The following is a 15,359-nucleotide window of genomic DNA, read 5'->3' on the forward strand; positions in this document are numbered from 1 at the left end:
AAGCTCAAACACGGACAGGTTGAAAGCAAACAACAAACACTGCTGCACCTCTAAACTCCATATGATGACTTATATATAGGCCGTGTTTGGTGGAGCCGGCGGAGCACCACAAATGTAGCTCCGGCAGCTCCTTCTCAATCCACGTTCATTTGTATAGGAGCCGGAGCTATTTTTTTAACCGCTACAGTGATCTACAAGGTTGCATAGTCGCTGCATGGAGGAGCCGGAGCCCCGGAGAGCCGAGCGCGCCCATAGTATCATATGTGAAAACTTAACCCACTCTCCAATTCCATTGGCCACTATCATTACAAAATGATCACCACAACCCAATGAATAAAACCAAAACAGTTACATCACTCACACACACCTCTAATATTTTCTTTTTTTATGGAATGTGGTAATAATAAATATATAAATAAAAATAGCCCTTCTTATTTTCTGCACCAACAAGGAAGGGACACGAATTGGACAAAGAAAAGAAGATAGGGTCCAAAATAAGTTATGAAAAAACATAGCACATGAGCGCACACCTTAGGCCGCCAACGCCAGCGCCAGCGCCACGGCGATCGTCACCCACCGGGCGAACAGAGACGACGGCGCAGCAGCGGCCTTGTCTGCGGCGTCGTCGGATGAGTCGTCGGCAGACGGGCCATCTGCAGATTCGTCCGAAGGCGCAGAGGCAGCCGAGCCGCTGCTGGGCTTCTTCTTCTTCTTCTTTGGCCCTGCTTCTGGAGCGGGCGCAGGCGCGAGGTCCGCCGTTTTCGCCTTGAACAGCTCCTTAGGCTGCAGGAACTTGGAGACAGCATAGACGGCGAGCGGGTCGTCGTCCCTGACGGTGGCCTGGATGGTGGAGGTGACGACGGTGGTGTCGAGCGTGACTGTGTCCTCCTTGCTCTCGGCCTCGTAGGTGTAGTCCTTCTTGGCGACGCTGGTGGTGGCGAGCGTGGTGACCTTGCCCTTGTTGGACTTGAGGAACTGCATGGAGTAGTAGTCCGGCACGGCGTGGTACAGCAGGATGGCCGTCTTGGCCTTGGCCGTCAGGTTCTTGAGCTTGGGCATGAAGGCTGCCACCGCCGCGTCGACGGGGCAGAAGATGGTGAGCGCCGTGTCCTTGGTGCCGTTGAGGGTGTCGAACACCTTGGGGTCGGCCGCCAGCAGCCCCGCGAAGCTCTTGCAGTACTTCTTGGAGAGGATGTCGGTGAGGTTGACGGGCGCCGGCGGAGCCACGGGCGCCTCGGCTTCCGGGGACGACAGCACGCCGCTCACCTGGAGCACCGAGTAGTCGTACCGGTGGCTCTCGATCTGCTTCACGTACGTGACGGGCTTCACGGTGTCCGGCGCGTCGTCCACGATGAACGACACCTTGCCGCCGCGGTGCTGCGTTATGTTCACGTACCCTGCCATGCCGGGGGCAAATCCGGATCGCTGCACAGCACATCGATGAGGAGCATACGTTAGCTCACTTATTAATTCAGTGCCAAGTGAAATTTAATTTGCTACTGCATCGGCAGTCCCAACTTTGATGCACCGACCACCAAAGCTATTGGACTATTTGAGTCTCACGGTGTGCAACTGTGCAAGTCAAATACTCCCACCGTTCTAAGTTCAGATTATAGTTCACTCTGCTTTTATACAAGTCAAACTTTTAAATTTGACCATGTTTTTAAAAAATCATATTAATATCTACAAATCTAAATAAACTCTCTATCAAAATATATTACTTGAAAAATTTAATGAAACAAGCTTAATGTTAGACAGCTCACAGCATTATTGGTGCTGAAAAATAAAACTCCATATGCCACCCGTACCAATGCCAGGACCATATGTAGTCAGAGTGGGACCCAAGTAACCAGAACCATCACCCTGTTCGATCGTTTCTACGCCTTATAAGCGGCTGATGCTGTTTGTTTTGTTGGCCGATCAAGCGAACAGGGTGCGTGCCCTTGACGGCTTGACCCCTCCTTTCAGGTTGGCTGAAATGCTTTTTTATTTGCTCAGCAACCAAAGAAAAAGAAAATGATTCTCCGATGGTGTGATTTTTATATCAGTCTGCACTCAGTGACTTTTTTTTTTATTGCAAGAGTGCACTCGGTGACTTGGAGAACGGTAAAATAAAAAGCGAATTTGAGCCGGTGCCGGTTCCCAAAATTTTGCAAAATTTTTCAAAATTTCCCATCACATCGAATCTTTGGACGCACACATGAAGCATTAAATATAAATAAAAAATAAAACTAATTATACAGTTTAGACGAAATTCACGAGACAAATCTTTTAAGCCTAATTAGACTATGATTAGATACTAATTGCCAAATAACAACGAAAAAAATGTTAGAGTACCATTTCAAAAAAAAATTCATCAACTAAACAAGGCTTTGCTCCGGTAGTAATCCAGAGATTCCATAGGGTGAAAAATAATGTTACTGGAACCTTGTGATTTGTGTATCATGTCGCCGGAGAGGCCAACACGTGCATGTGCGTGGGCACCACTTCAAAAGCGACTCGTGGAGTTGTCACTAAATGGATTTACAGCATTAGTTATGAAATTTGAGTTTTTTTTTTAAATTCATTCAGGGAAAACTAAAGGCGTTCTTTTTTCTCCAAACAAAACAAAACTTGTAGGATTCAATCCAAATTTATGATGAAGCAGAGCAAGCCGCTTTTTCTTTTTCTTTTTCATTCAGAATGGCTGATAGCACAAAACAGTCCAAGGCTAGAAGCAAACAAGAGCTTCAAACTGCCTAAAAAAAACTAGTATTTGACGCTGCAGATCTAGCTAGCAAGAAACCGAGCCGAGCGGCAGGAGGAATCCGTGGGTTAATTAATTACCTGGAACAAGGTGGATGCGGCGGTGGCGGCGTGCGACAGCTGCTTGAGCTTCTTGTCGTCGTAGTAGTCGGCGACGACGTGCAGCTCGAGGATGTGGCGGAGGGTGCCGAGCGAGTAGTGTCCCCCCGTGAGGTGGCCCATGTCGCCGTTGGCCACGGCGAGCACGGTGATGGTCCGGTCCCGGTTGATGTCCCCCGCCAGGTGCGTCTCGTTGAGCAGCTTGCAGAACTGCGAGAACTCGTCGTGCTTCCCCAGGATCTGCAGGATGTCGAACCCCTCCGCCACCGCCGTCAGTGTGGCGGCCCACACCGCCACCATGGCCAGCCGCCGCCGCCGCAGGTCCATCGCCGCCGAGCTTTGGCCGTAACTAGCGGATGGGGGCAAGGGGAGAGCAGAGCAGTAACGGAGTGTCGGCGGCTCGCGGATGGGGGGAGTTCGTGAGTGGAGAGCAGAGCACTGCGCACTGACGGTGGAGTGGAGCAGGTGAAATATGGGGCAATGTAATGTAATGCCAGCCTGGCAAGCGTCGCGGTGTCTTGATTAGCACCCTTGGAGTTTGGCGATAATTGCGCGAATGCCATCGCCGGTCGGTGTGGTGGTACCAGCAGCACGGATGACTGGTTTCGGTAGCCGCGAATATGACAAAGTCGTTTTTTTTTTCAATTAACGAATAATATTTTTTTTATAATAAATCAGTCAATAGTTCTTTCAGTCAGATAAACGAAAAGGATATTAGAGGAGTGTTAGAGCCGTTATAAGGGATAAAATCCAGATATAAATTAAATAAATAATTATATTATATATATATGTGAGAAAATGGTGTTCTTGCCCTTGTCTGGTACTTCAATTGTGATTTTATCTCTGTTTTTTTAACTTTGTGTTTTTGCCCTTGTTATTTTGAACTGAACTATCCGTCTACCCCTTTGGATGTCCGTCTGATGTCCAGTGAATAAATGAATTAAAAAAATTTCAAACCTCAAAAGAAAAGACCAAATGCCTACGCTGCCCCTTATCCTTCCAGGCTGTTCCTCGACTCCTCCAAAACACTGACTCCTCCAAAACACATCGGAGAGGGAGCGGGCGACGCGGTGCCTGTCGGCGGCATGGGCGTGCGGCGGCTTGGAGCGGGCATGCGGCGCGCGACTGCTACTCCGGGGTGCGGGACCGGGAGCGGGCAGCGCGCAACGGGAGCGGGCGGCGGGTCTCCGGCGGCAGCACCCTGAGGCACGGTTGGGCTGCAGGGTGGGCGGGCGCGGCGGCCGCACGGCCGGGCTGCAAGGCGACAGGCCACGGTGTGGGGGATATACCCCCGGGTACCAGAAGATGGTACATGGGCCGCACCATCCGAGGTGCCCTGGCCGGTAAGATCAAGGCGTACACGGCTGAATTACAAGTTGTACCATATATTGTAATAGTACCAAATAAGATACTTTACTTGTAACCCTCCTCCTCTAGACTATATAAGGAGAGGCAGGGGTCCCCCTCAGGGGACATCTACAATGGATCACCTCAATCAATACAGAATAATGAGACATATGACGTAGGTATTACGCCAACACGACGGCTCAACCTGTATAAATCTTGTGTCTTGCGCCTCTGTAGCCATCTGGTTTCTGATTACACGCACCGTCTACCGACAATCTACTACCATGGGCACCCCCCTCGGTGGACTGCCGACCATATTTCTTCGACAGTGGCGCGCCAGGTAGAGGTCCCCTCTAGGGGTTATCCCCTTTAGGGGTTATGCGTGCTGATCTTTCGGCGAGTCAGATGGCGATTTTCTTCATCAACATCATCCACGGCGACTGCTTCCCGAAGCAGACGTCCGTCAACAACAATTTCTATGACAACTCGGCGATATCTTCGCGTGCGACATCTTCGTGATGGAATCAATCTGCTACTGCGACATCTTGGCGATGAACAATCTGCGACATCCTTCAACAACGACCCACGATGACCTACAGCGGGGCTCGTTGTGCTTCCTGCGTCTGCCGCACAGGCAGATCAGATCGGCATGTACCAGCTCAAGAAGCGGCGTACAACTCCCCGACCTCGCTAGCACCACGTATGTCAGGGAAGGTCTCAGCCCATCACGGCAACACCACCTGATGGATTTTTGGGCAACGCCGTGTCGTCGAGATGCAAACAAGGAAGATGTGGATTTGCATGTACACGTACAAACCAGGAGCCCGTACAATCTACATGCCCATGCAAGGAGCGATGCATATTCATGTGATCTAAAAGCTAAGTCACGACTTTTCTCTTGGTTAAATATTTTTATGTATCTCTGGATATATGTACACCTGCCTTTTATTGCTAACAGCAGTGATGCAATCATCGTCGTATATGGATATATGTGCACGTGTGTACATCCGCTGGAGCATTTAGAAGCAAAGACGTCCACTAATGTCGAGCCATCGCCGAGCCACGTCAAGCCACCGACCGAGCCACTAAGCGAACCGCGTCGAGCCATCCAGCGAGCCATGACGAGTCGACCACGTCCCGAGCGGCTCCGCCGAGCTCCGACCACCAGACCACCAGACCACGTCCCGAGCGGCTCCGCTGAGCTCCGACCACCAGACCACCAGACCACGTCGCAATGATGATCGCCACGAAGAACGGCGCTATAAAAACCATGACCACCGTCACAACAGGCCGAAAAGCTCGAGGACCGGACAACTTCATCGCCACCAACCAGATTTCTATCAAAGATAAGTACACTTCTAATATTTATATTTAATATAATTTTCATTACGACGTTTCTCCACAACGTCCTTGTCATGATTATTCTTCAAATAACGTTTGTCCATGTATACAATCTTAAATATAACATACAGCTATACTTAATGCAAATCCTCGACCAGTCATGTTGACGCTCGATGTCTCCAGAAAAGGCCCTGTCTCCGGCTCCTCCCTACACGTGCACGAGCGTCTGCCCTCTGCGTTATGGATGGTCGGCAGCGGCTCCTTAGCGACGATTTGTTCATCCTACACGTGCATGGGCTCCGCGCCCCGCGTTATGATTAACGGATTAGCTAGGGCTGGAGACTCAGCTACATACTAACTGGTCGGGCAATTTATATTATGTATAAACACAAACTTCACATTAACACTGATGTTTACAAAGCACCAACTGCTTTATCACATCATGCTCATTTGCAAATGACTACTGAGCGTCATACGCTATTTCTTCACCGCTGATTTTTTTCTCATAATTTATTATTTTATATATCATGTACTACCATTCTACATATTTATATTGCAGGAATTTCGAGCTATGCTCGGGGATTTCGTCGCTCGCTTCTCGACCTACGCTCGGGGACTGCCTCGATCACTCTCCGACCACAGCTCGGGGACTTCGTCGCTCGCTCCTCGACCTGTGCTCGGGGACTGCTTCGACCACTCTCCGACCATGGCTCGAGGACTTTGCGTCTCGACTACATGCGACTGGCAACTCGCATACAGTTGGGATATTTTTTCTCCTTTAGACCTTGCTACAAGGCTCATACCTCGCCTTCCAGCAAGCTCGGGGACTACATCGGTACGATGCACCTGCCGGTGCATCTCGTATCGCCTGTACGACGATTGGATTCTCAACTTAACTGGGAATTCTTTTTAGACCCTGGCACCACGTGCCTACGTCACCTACTACCAGGCTCGGGGACAAAGTGGGCACACTTCACCTTACGGTGAATGTGTTTGTTTTTCGACCCCTACGCCTCTGATGATCAAAGACGCTACGCTTCAAGACGCACTTACATTTCTTTTCAGAAATACAAGTGGGCACACTTCCCAGGACGGAAATCTTTTTCTTTCTTCTTAAGAGCACCATACATTCTTCGGACAACCTATTTCTCCGGCGACAACGGTTGTTGAAGATGTCAAGAACTCAAGCCTCACTGTTCGGAGAAGGTTAAAATGGCGTGTCGCATCAGAATACATGGTGCTCGGGGATTAGCTGTGGGGGATATACCCCCGGGTACCACAAGATGGTACATGGGCCGCACCATCCGAGGTTGCCCGGCCCGTAAGATCAAGGCATACACGGCTAGATTACAAGTTGTACCAGATATTGTAATAGTACAAAATAGGATATTTTACTTGTAACCCTCCTCCTCCAGACTATATAAGGAGAGGCAGGGGTCCCCCTCAGGGGACATCTACAATGGATCACCTCAATCAATACAGAATAATGAGACACAGAACGTAGTTATTACGCCAACACGGCGGCCGAACCTGTATAAATCTTGTGTCTTGCACCTCTGTAGCCATCTGGTTCCTGATTACACGCATCGTCTACCGACAATCTACCACCACGGGCACCCTCTCGGTGGACTGCCGACCATATTTCGTCGACACACGGTGGCCGTGTGCAGTGCGAGCGCGCGGCCTCCTCGCTGGCCGGAGATGCGGGCACGAGGGCCACCGTGGGTGCTAGCGCCACCGTAGACGCGAGCTCTGTCGCGGGCGCGAGTTCCAGCGGGAGCGCGTGGTTCGTCGAGGTCACGGCATACTACTCCGGCGGCCGATGAAGGAGGAAGAAGCGGATCCGGCAGTCTCCGCGACGACGAGGTGCACGAACTGCTGCGGAAGAAGGCAGGACGAGCTTCCAGTCCCGGGCGGGGCGGTAGCCGGTAGCCGCCAGCAGAGCTCGCGTCTGCCTGGGAGCGACGTCTCTCTCGCTCGCTTTTTTCCCTTTCCTGTATCCTCCTGTGTGCTGTGAGGAATGACGGCCTCCGCACTCATTCCTCCTCGGTCTCCCTCACCGGTCGCGTTCTCTTTGTTTTCGTGGTGGGCGAGCATGGTGAGTAGCTCGCGGTGGGAAATCGCCAGGAATTTGTTTTATGCTTCTCTCGTGTTCGGCGGCCCCGTCGATTGATTCGCTGTTCTTGCTTATTGTCTGATGCCACAAGAGGAGGAGCGCGGAGGCGGCTGAGGGGCTCTGATCGGCGGATGGCGCGTCGGATTGGAGCAGTCGAGTTTGGGGGATTTCCTGTCCCTCTGGAAGGGATCAAATGCGGCGCCTACCTGGTGGACTAGGCGGAGCTCTAGTGTCAGCTAGTGCTCTTCCTGCTGGCGCCTGCCTCATCTATGTGGTTCGGCCATCCAAGGAGAGCCCAGACGCGCTGGATTTCTCTTTCCACTCGGACGAGCATAGCCAGAGGCTCCAGAGAGTGCGTTCCAGCCCGGCTCCTTTCTTTATGAAGGATGCAACAGCAACAGCTGATTCATGTCATTCTCTTTTCCGGCTGTCATCATTATGAACATTTTGGACTCAAAATTTTGAATATTTATCAATATTAAATCTGAGTTCAAATAATTACAAGTTGTGCTAAATATGTTTGACCAAATTTAATCAATTGTCAGCATACAATAAAAAAGTCTAATTCCAAATTAGGGTAAAATCACAATTAGGCATAACAAACAGGGGCAAAATCGCATGGGTATTTATGTCCTTTTGTACAAAGTTTAACACCATTAGGGGTGGATGACGGAGCAGGGGCAAACTGGTGCTTCGTGAATGGTACAGTAGGGGTAAATTCACAAAGTAAAAAAAAATAGGAGCAAAATCATAATTTCAATACAAAACAAGGGTACAAACGCAATATATATATATATATATATATATATATATATATATATATATATATATATATATATGTGTGTGTGTGTGTGTAAAAGAAAAGAAAAGAAAGGATAGAGCGGTGGTGCGTTTCGTAACGCAGTCAGTCAGCCAGCCAGTGATGCACGTAGGCCAAAGCGAAATCCAGACGCAGGCTCTTCCTTGCCTGGATGATCGCGTTAGGTAGGACGTTGTCCTTTCAGCTGGAGCCTGGAGCGTTCCCCGATGATACGTACTCCACAGCGCCCAACAATTATCAGCCTGGTCGACAGATCGTAAACGATTATGGATTATAAATTAAAATAGTATTTTTTTTTATACTAAATCAGCCAGCAGTAAATAATTCACGATTCAGTCCGTCAGTCGAACAGGCCGTATGTTGTCTCATTCTGTTGTAATAATGACTAATTATTGGTTGAGACTAGAACGATTTCGTCTTCCACGACCTAGGTTCATCACAGAACTGCTTACTGCACGTCCGCACTCGCGGTGAGACAAATCATATAAAATGGTTCGTTTTTTTATATAAACCAAAAGACGCAAGTACTATTTCATATCCCTAATCTTGATGTCTAAACAACTCCAAAGGAGAAAGATGATGAAAACCAAAATAGCAATAGTTCTAATAGGTAATACTTACAACACTAGGACAAAGCGGGATATTATATTTAGATAAATGTATGCATCAATCAATATATCCTATTTTACCATGTAACATGATAACTATGAGTCGTTCGTCTTTTTTTCCTGATCAGACGATTACAATCATCTGTTACCTCTAGGATGTAATAGGATATTTATTTATTTATTTTATTTTGTAAAATAGAATAAATAAAAAAGTTTTAGATGTTTTTTAAAATTTGATTGATGCATGCGTGATCTTTTTTTTTTGTAACTTTGGACTTCATATATATTTCGCTTGCAGTTGAGTTTTATATGTGACTTGATACACTTGATTTGCATGTGTGCCACACATGATTACGTGTTGCCGTAGGTTGTAGAGACGTGCATAGCATATTAGCATGTGATAGGGGATTACGTGTGCGTGTGCATGTGCATGCGTGTTTGGTGAGTGGATACCGTGTTAGTGCATATAACGTATTACCGTTTGCAACTTTTACATCCGATAAAAATACACTTGATTTTGTCGTATAATACAAATCGATAGTTCAAAATGTGATCACATTCAGATATCAACTTGATTTTGAAGACAACAAATATCCATTTGCTTTATCAAATACTCCATCCGTTCTAGACTATAAGTCACTTTTACTTTTTTTGTTTATCCATTTTGCTATGTATATAGACATAATATTATATCTAGATCCATAGCAAAATGAATGTACCAAAAAAATCAAGGCGACTTATAGTGTGGAACGGATGGAGTATTTTAGTACAACTTAAATAATTGTGCATGTACAGACTTAAAATATGAGTGTGAAAGGTCTTGAAACATATTTTTTAATAAAATCTCGATCTATAGTTTAATACTTTCTCTATTCTAAATTATAAGATATATTTTGACTTTTTAAAATACATTACTCTTACTAATATCTAGACATGATGTATATTTAAGTGCATAGTAAAAGTTATATATCAAGAAAAGCCAAAACGTCTTATAATTAAAAATAGAGGGAGATTTAGAAACAAAGGGAGTAATTGAATTGCTAAAATACAACAATGTCAAAATACTCTTTAATTAGCTCATCTCCTTCCTAAATTTGGACAATTCTCACCCAAAAAAATGGATAAGTCTTGACCCCATATGTCCAAATTTTTGTATATGGCATGAACCAACAAATCCCCTCTGGTATCTTCATTTCCAAGTTCCTATGCACTAGTAATATTATACACATAGAGCTAATACAACGGTATGTCGTACTGTGTTGATCGTCATAGTCCTGGTACAAAATGATTTTGTTTACAACAAGCACTATTTTCCCTTTTTTCTCTTTTTTATATACAAGAAACCTTTCTCTATCTAACACGTAAAAGCTTCAAGAGAAGAATTTGAAAGACAGAGCCTAAGAAATGTTTATACATCTATTTGAATTCGCCTCGCTTTGATTTGCCAAGCACTCAGCAGAAGCTGGTCGTGCATGAATACACAGCTACTAACTTCTGAAATGATCCCACGCCATCCAAAAGGCAAACTACATGATTAGTTAAAATTCCCTGTTGATCAATAATTCTGCATGTCAGCAATGTCACTTGTTGTCTGACAAGAAACCATGTCATTGTTAGGTGGCTCAGGTCATTAAGCACATAGTTCAGTCTTCAAAATTCCTCAGCGCCAGTATCCAGTAAGATCTGCTCAAACAGCATAGCCAGAGACGCGCGAGTCTGCAGAACAGCAATGTGAGTCATCGCTTGATCAACAGCAAAACAGCAATCCAGCATGTTTCAGATAGCAGTGTCCATCCATCATACGCATCTGGGAATACAGGCTTCTTCGCAACTCAGATTCACCTGAAGTTGCAGTTCACAAACCAAACCCTGACACAATTGATGCTCAAGGGGTCACAATAGCCTTCAGAAGTGCAGAGAGGATTCTTCACAGAATACCAAATCCAGCCAAAATTCTTCAAACGTCATGCCACATGTCTACAGAGAGCTTTTCTGAGAACGCATAACCTAATCCTCACACAAGGTAAGGTGCACAGTAACGACCAAGACTCTTCAGACACGATTTCTGTCATCATTGCTTTAACCATATATTGGGGATAGGGCTCCGGCTGTCACCATGATATGAACCACCACGTTTAGCTTTCTCCCTTGGTGGGAGGCTCCTGGTGGGTCTTACAGCTGTAACTGGGGGAAGGTTTCTTGACGTCGATTCTTCACCACCAGCATTACGGTTCCTCCTACTTGGGGATAGCAACTGACTGTTAACAAGAAACACACAGCTAATTATGATCCTTGTTACAAAAGCAACCATTAACAAAAAGGAATGGAAAGCCGAACTTTCATATGCTATGCATTATACAAAATAATTCAGCAGTTGTTATTTTTTTTAAGCAAGGTTTTCCCTTGGAAACTTGTGTTAGACCTAATGCGGCAGTTTTAACAGGTCACATGTATAAGCATTCAATTTAGATGATAGTTATCAACTACCAAATAGAATATTGAGACAGTATACGTATTTTCTTACCACATCGACATATACAACACTGGAAGAACACAACTATAGCAACTTCCATCTTTCTACTGTTAGTTGATCTCCACCAATAGGCCCAACGGTCTATTGGGCCCTTGCCTCTGCTCTCTGATCGGGGGAGCCCAACCCTAACTGGTTGGTGAGCCCCTGTCGCACATCACATATATATAGAGGAGTGGGGAACTGGCTCGAGTCACGAGGTTCACTGGAGCCGCCACACCCACTGTCAAGCGCCTTGGCACTCAACGACGGCGGCCCGCGACTACGTAGTTCGTAGTCGCGCTCCAGTCCTCACCGCGAGGTTATACCCCTCTGCTGGTGGCTTAACGAGAGTAGAGGTAGGAGATTAGATGATAACCGATTCCCCCTTCATTGTTTGGAGTCCCGGGAATATATGAGCCAACCGGCTAACAAACTTGGAAACAAACGATCCTAATTTTAAGGCCTAATTTTCTCCTAGCCACTGGGTCCGGCCCTGCCATCCTCATCCGAGGTGATCGCGGCCCTTGCCGCGTCGCGCGCCGCAGCCTGCTCCGCAGCCCGCTCCGCTGCCCTGCGGATGTCTCGCGCCCTGCGCTGCCTTGCGAATGTCCGGCCCCACATGACATCTCTCCCCTCCTCAAGAAGCAACTCGTCCTCGAGCTGGAAGCTTGGAAATTGCTCGCGGAACATGTCGAGGTCTTCCCAGGTCACCGACTCCGGCGGTTCGCCGCGCCAGTGGACGAGCAGCTGGCGAACGCCGCGCGCCAAGCGAGCCCGCTAAACCCGAGCCGGCTCTGGAGTTACCACGCCATGGTGGATGTGTGGCAGTGCAGGTGGAGTCGACGGAGGCACACCGCTGAACTTCTTGAGGGCGCTCACATGGAACACGTCATGGATGCGAGCCTGCGGCGGAAGGTCCAAACGTACAGCCACGTCGTTGATGAGCTCGGCGACGCGGTAGGGCCCGATGTAGCGCGGCTTCAGCTTGCCCGTAGTAGCCTAGGGTAGGGAGGACATGGTGCACTGTCGGAGGCGCAGCAACGCCCAATCGCCCACCTGATAAGACACTTGTCGATGATGCCGATCATAGTGGTGCTTCTGAACAATCTGCGCCTGTTCCAGGCGATAGCGGACGTCGGCGAGAAAGGCTTCGCGTTCCTCCAGGTCGCGAGCCACGACAGCAACCCGAGTCTCTCCCAGCTCGTAAGAGCGGATGGTGGGTGGGTCACGGCCGTACACCACGCGGAACGGGGTCTCTCGGAGCGAGGACTGGTAGGCCGTGTTATACACGTACTCAGCCCAGGGAAGCCACCGCAACCATTGCTGGGGTCGGTCTCCCGTGAAGCAACGCAGGTACATGACGATGACGTGGTTGGCCGCCTCCGTCTGGCCATTAGACTGAGGGTGGAAGGCGGACGTCATGTGCAGCTTGGTGCCCATCAGCCTCATGAGCTCACGCCAAAACAGCGAGGTGAACACTGGGTCGCGGTCCGAGACCACGGACTGCGGCATGCCGTGGAGGCGCACAATGTCAGTGAAGAACGCCTGGGCCATGGTCTCGGCGGTGTACGGGTGCGCCAAGGGGATGAAGTGGCAGTACTTGCTGAAGCGGTCGACGACGGAGAGGATCACCGACTTCTCGGTCACTCGCGGCAAAGCCTCCACGAAATCAAGGCCGATGTCGGCCCAGACGATGGTAGGGATGGGCAGCGGTAGGAGGAGCCCGGCGGGGTGGAGGTGCTCCGACTTGTACCTCTGGCAAGTGACGCAGTCCTGAACAAAGTCCTGCACATAGCGACGCATGTTGGGAAAATGAAAATCGCGGCGTAGTCGATGCAGCATGCGCTGGACACCCTCATGTCCGTCGTCGTGGACGGCCGCCACGATCTCCTACAGCAGCGGTGAGGCCGGCGGTATGTAGAGCCGCCCGTCGTAGGTGACCAGGCCGTCGGAGAGCGCCCATGGTGCGGCGCGTGTGCCCACGCTGATCTCATCGTGGACAGCCACCAAGGCCGGATCCGTGGCCTGGGCGTGGCGGAGGCGGCTGATGAAGTCAAAGCAGGGGCCCGAGACTGCCATGAGCACGCCCGTAGAGTCCTCCTCAGTGTCGCGGCGTGAGAGGGCATCGGCCACCGTGTTCGTCGCACCGGACTTGTACTCAACGGTGAAATCAAAGCCCAGCAGCTTGCCGACCCAGTGATGCTGGGGAATAGTCACAAGGCGCTGGTCGAGGAGGTACTTGAGACTGTAGTGGTCCGTCTTGATGATGAAGCGGCGCCCCCATAGGTACGGTCGCCAATGGCAGACGGTGAGGACGAGGCTGATCAGTTCCCGCTCATAGGCCGCAAGGGAACGATGGCGAGGCGCCACCGACCGGCTGAAGAATGCAATCGGGTGCGCCTCCTGGATGAGCACCGCCCCGAAGCCATAAGTGGACGCATCACACTCCATGATGAAGGGCCTGGAGAAGTCCGGCAGGGCCAGCACAGGGGCTGACGTCATCGCCCCTTTGAGGGCTGTGAAGGCCGCCGCGGCGTCGTCGTTCCATTTGAACCCCTCCTTCAGGAGCGCGGTGAGGGGTGCGGCGATGGCATCATAGTTGTGGACGAATTTCCTGTAGTAGCTCGCTAGCCCGAAAAAGCCACGCACCGTGCGCAGAGCGGGGCCGCGGCCACTCATGGATGGCCTAGACCTTGGTGGGATCCATCGCCACACCGGATGCGGAGATGATGTGGCCGAGGTAGCTGACGGAGTCGACGCCGAACGAGCACTTGGACCTCTTCACAAAGAGGCGGTGTTGGCACAGAATGGTGAGGACGACGCGGAGGTGTCGAAGATGGTCCGCCCAGCTCTTGCTGTGAATCAAAATATCATCGAAGAAAACGAGGACAAACCGGCGGAGGTGAGCGCGGAGCACGTCGTTCATGAGCGCTTGGAAAGTCGTTGGGGCGTTGCACAGCCCTAACGGCATGACCAAGAACTCGTAGAGGCCATCGTGGGTGCGGAACGCCGTCTTGTGGACGTCCTCTGGCCGCATCCGCACCTGGTGGTACCCCGACCGAAGGTCGAGCTTGGTGAAGAAGCGCGTGCCATGGAGCTCGTCGACGACGGGGATGGGGAACGCGTCCTTGACGGTGAGGGCGTTCAGGGCGTGGTAGTCGACGTAGAAACACCATGAGCCATCAGCCTTCTTGACGAGGAGGACCGGTGAGGAGAACGCCAAGTCGCTGCGTCGGACGATGCCCTGGTTGATCATGGTGGTGCATTGGCCTTCCAGCTTGTCCTTGTGGGCCGCTGGGTAGCGGTAAGGACGGACGGCCACAGGAGGAGCGTCCGGCTTGAGAATGATGCTGTGGTCACGGGTGTGGGGTGGGGGCAGTCCCACGAGCTCAGCGAAGACGTCCTCAAAGGTGGCCAGCAGCTCGTCGAGGAGGGACGTGCTGGCCGTCGCGGAGTGGAGCCCTGGCGCGCTGGAAGGCGGCACCCTGGCCCAGCAGAAGTCACGTCCTCGTAGCTAGAACGACATGGTGTGCTTAGCGAAGTCCCAGACAATCAGTCCGAGGGTGGCCATCCATTGGGTGCCCAGCACCAGATCGTATCTTGCAAGGGGCATGACAAAGAGGTCGATGTTGAAGTCAGTGCCGTCGATAGAGACTGGTGCGGCCCGGATGACGCTGAGGCATGTGATCCGCTCGCCATTGGCCACGATCGCCATGAGTCGTGGCCGGGGCTGGACCGTCAGCTCGGTGCGCGGTGCGGCGCTAGCGGCGA

At 50.2% G+C, this 15,359-nt stretch overlaps 1 protein-coding gene across 1 annotated transcript; it reads right to left on the reverse strand.

The window, feature by feature from the left end:
- Positions 1-530: 530 nt before the first annotated feature.
- Positions 531-3,284, reverse strand: LOC136512964 (fasciclin-like arabinogalactan protein 2). The gene is made up of 2 exons (XM_066506964.1): positions 2,827-3,284; positions 531-1,425 (listed from the first exon to the last, which is right to left on the reverse strand). The coding sequence occupies exons 1-2, from the start codon at positions 3,169-3,171 to the stop codon at positions 532-534; spliced, it is 1,239 nt and encodes a 412-aa protein (XP_066363061.1). The 5' UTR covers positions 3,172-3,284; the 3' UTR covers position 531.
- Positions 3,285-15,359: the final 12,075 nt, after the last annotated feature.

This window comes from Miscanthus floridulus, chromosome 16, assembly GCF_019320115.1.
Source record: "Miscanthus floridulus cultivar M001 chromosome 16, ASM1932011v1, whole genome shotgun sequence".
Classification (NCBI taxonomy): domain Eukaryota; kingdom Viridiplantae; phylum Streptophyta; class Magnoliopsida; order Poales; family Poaceae; genus Miscanthus; species Miscanthus floridulus.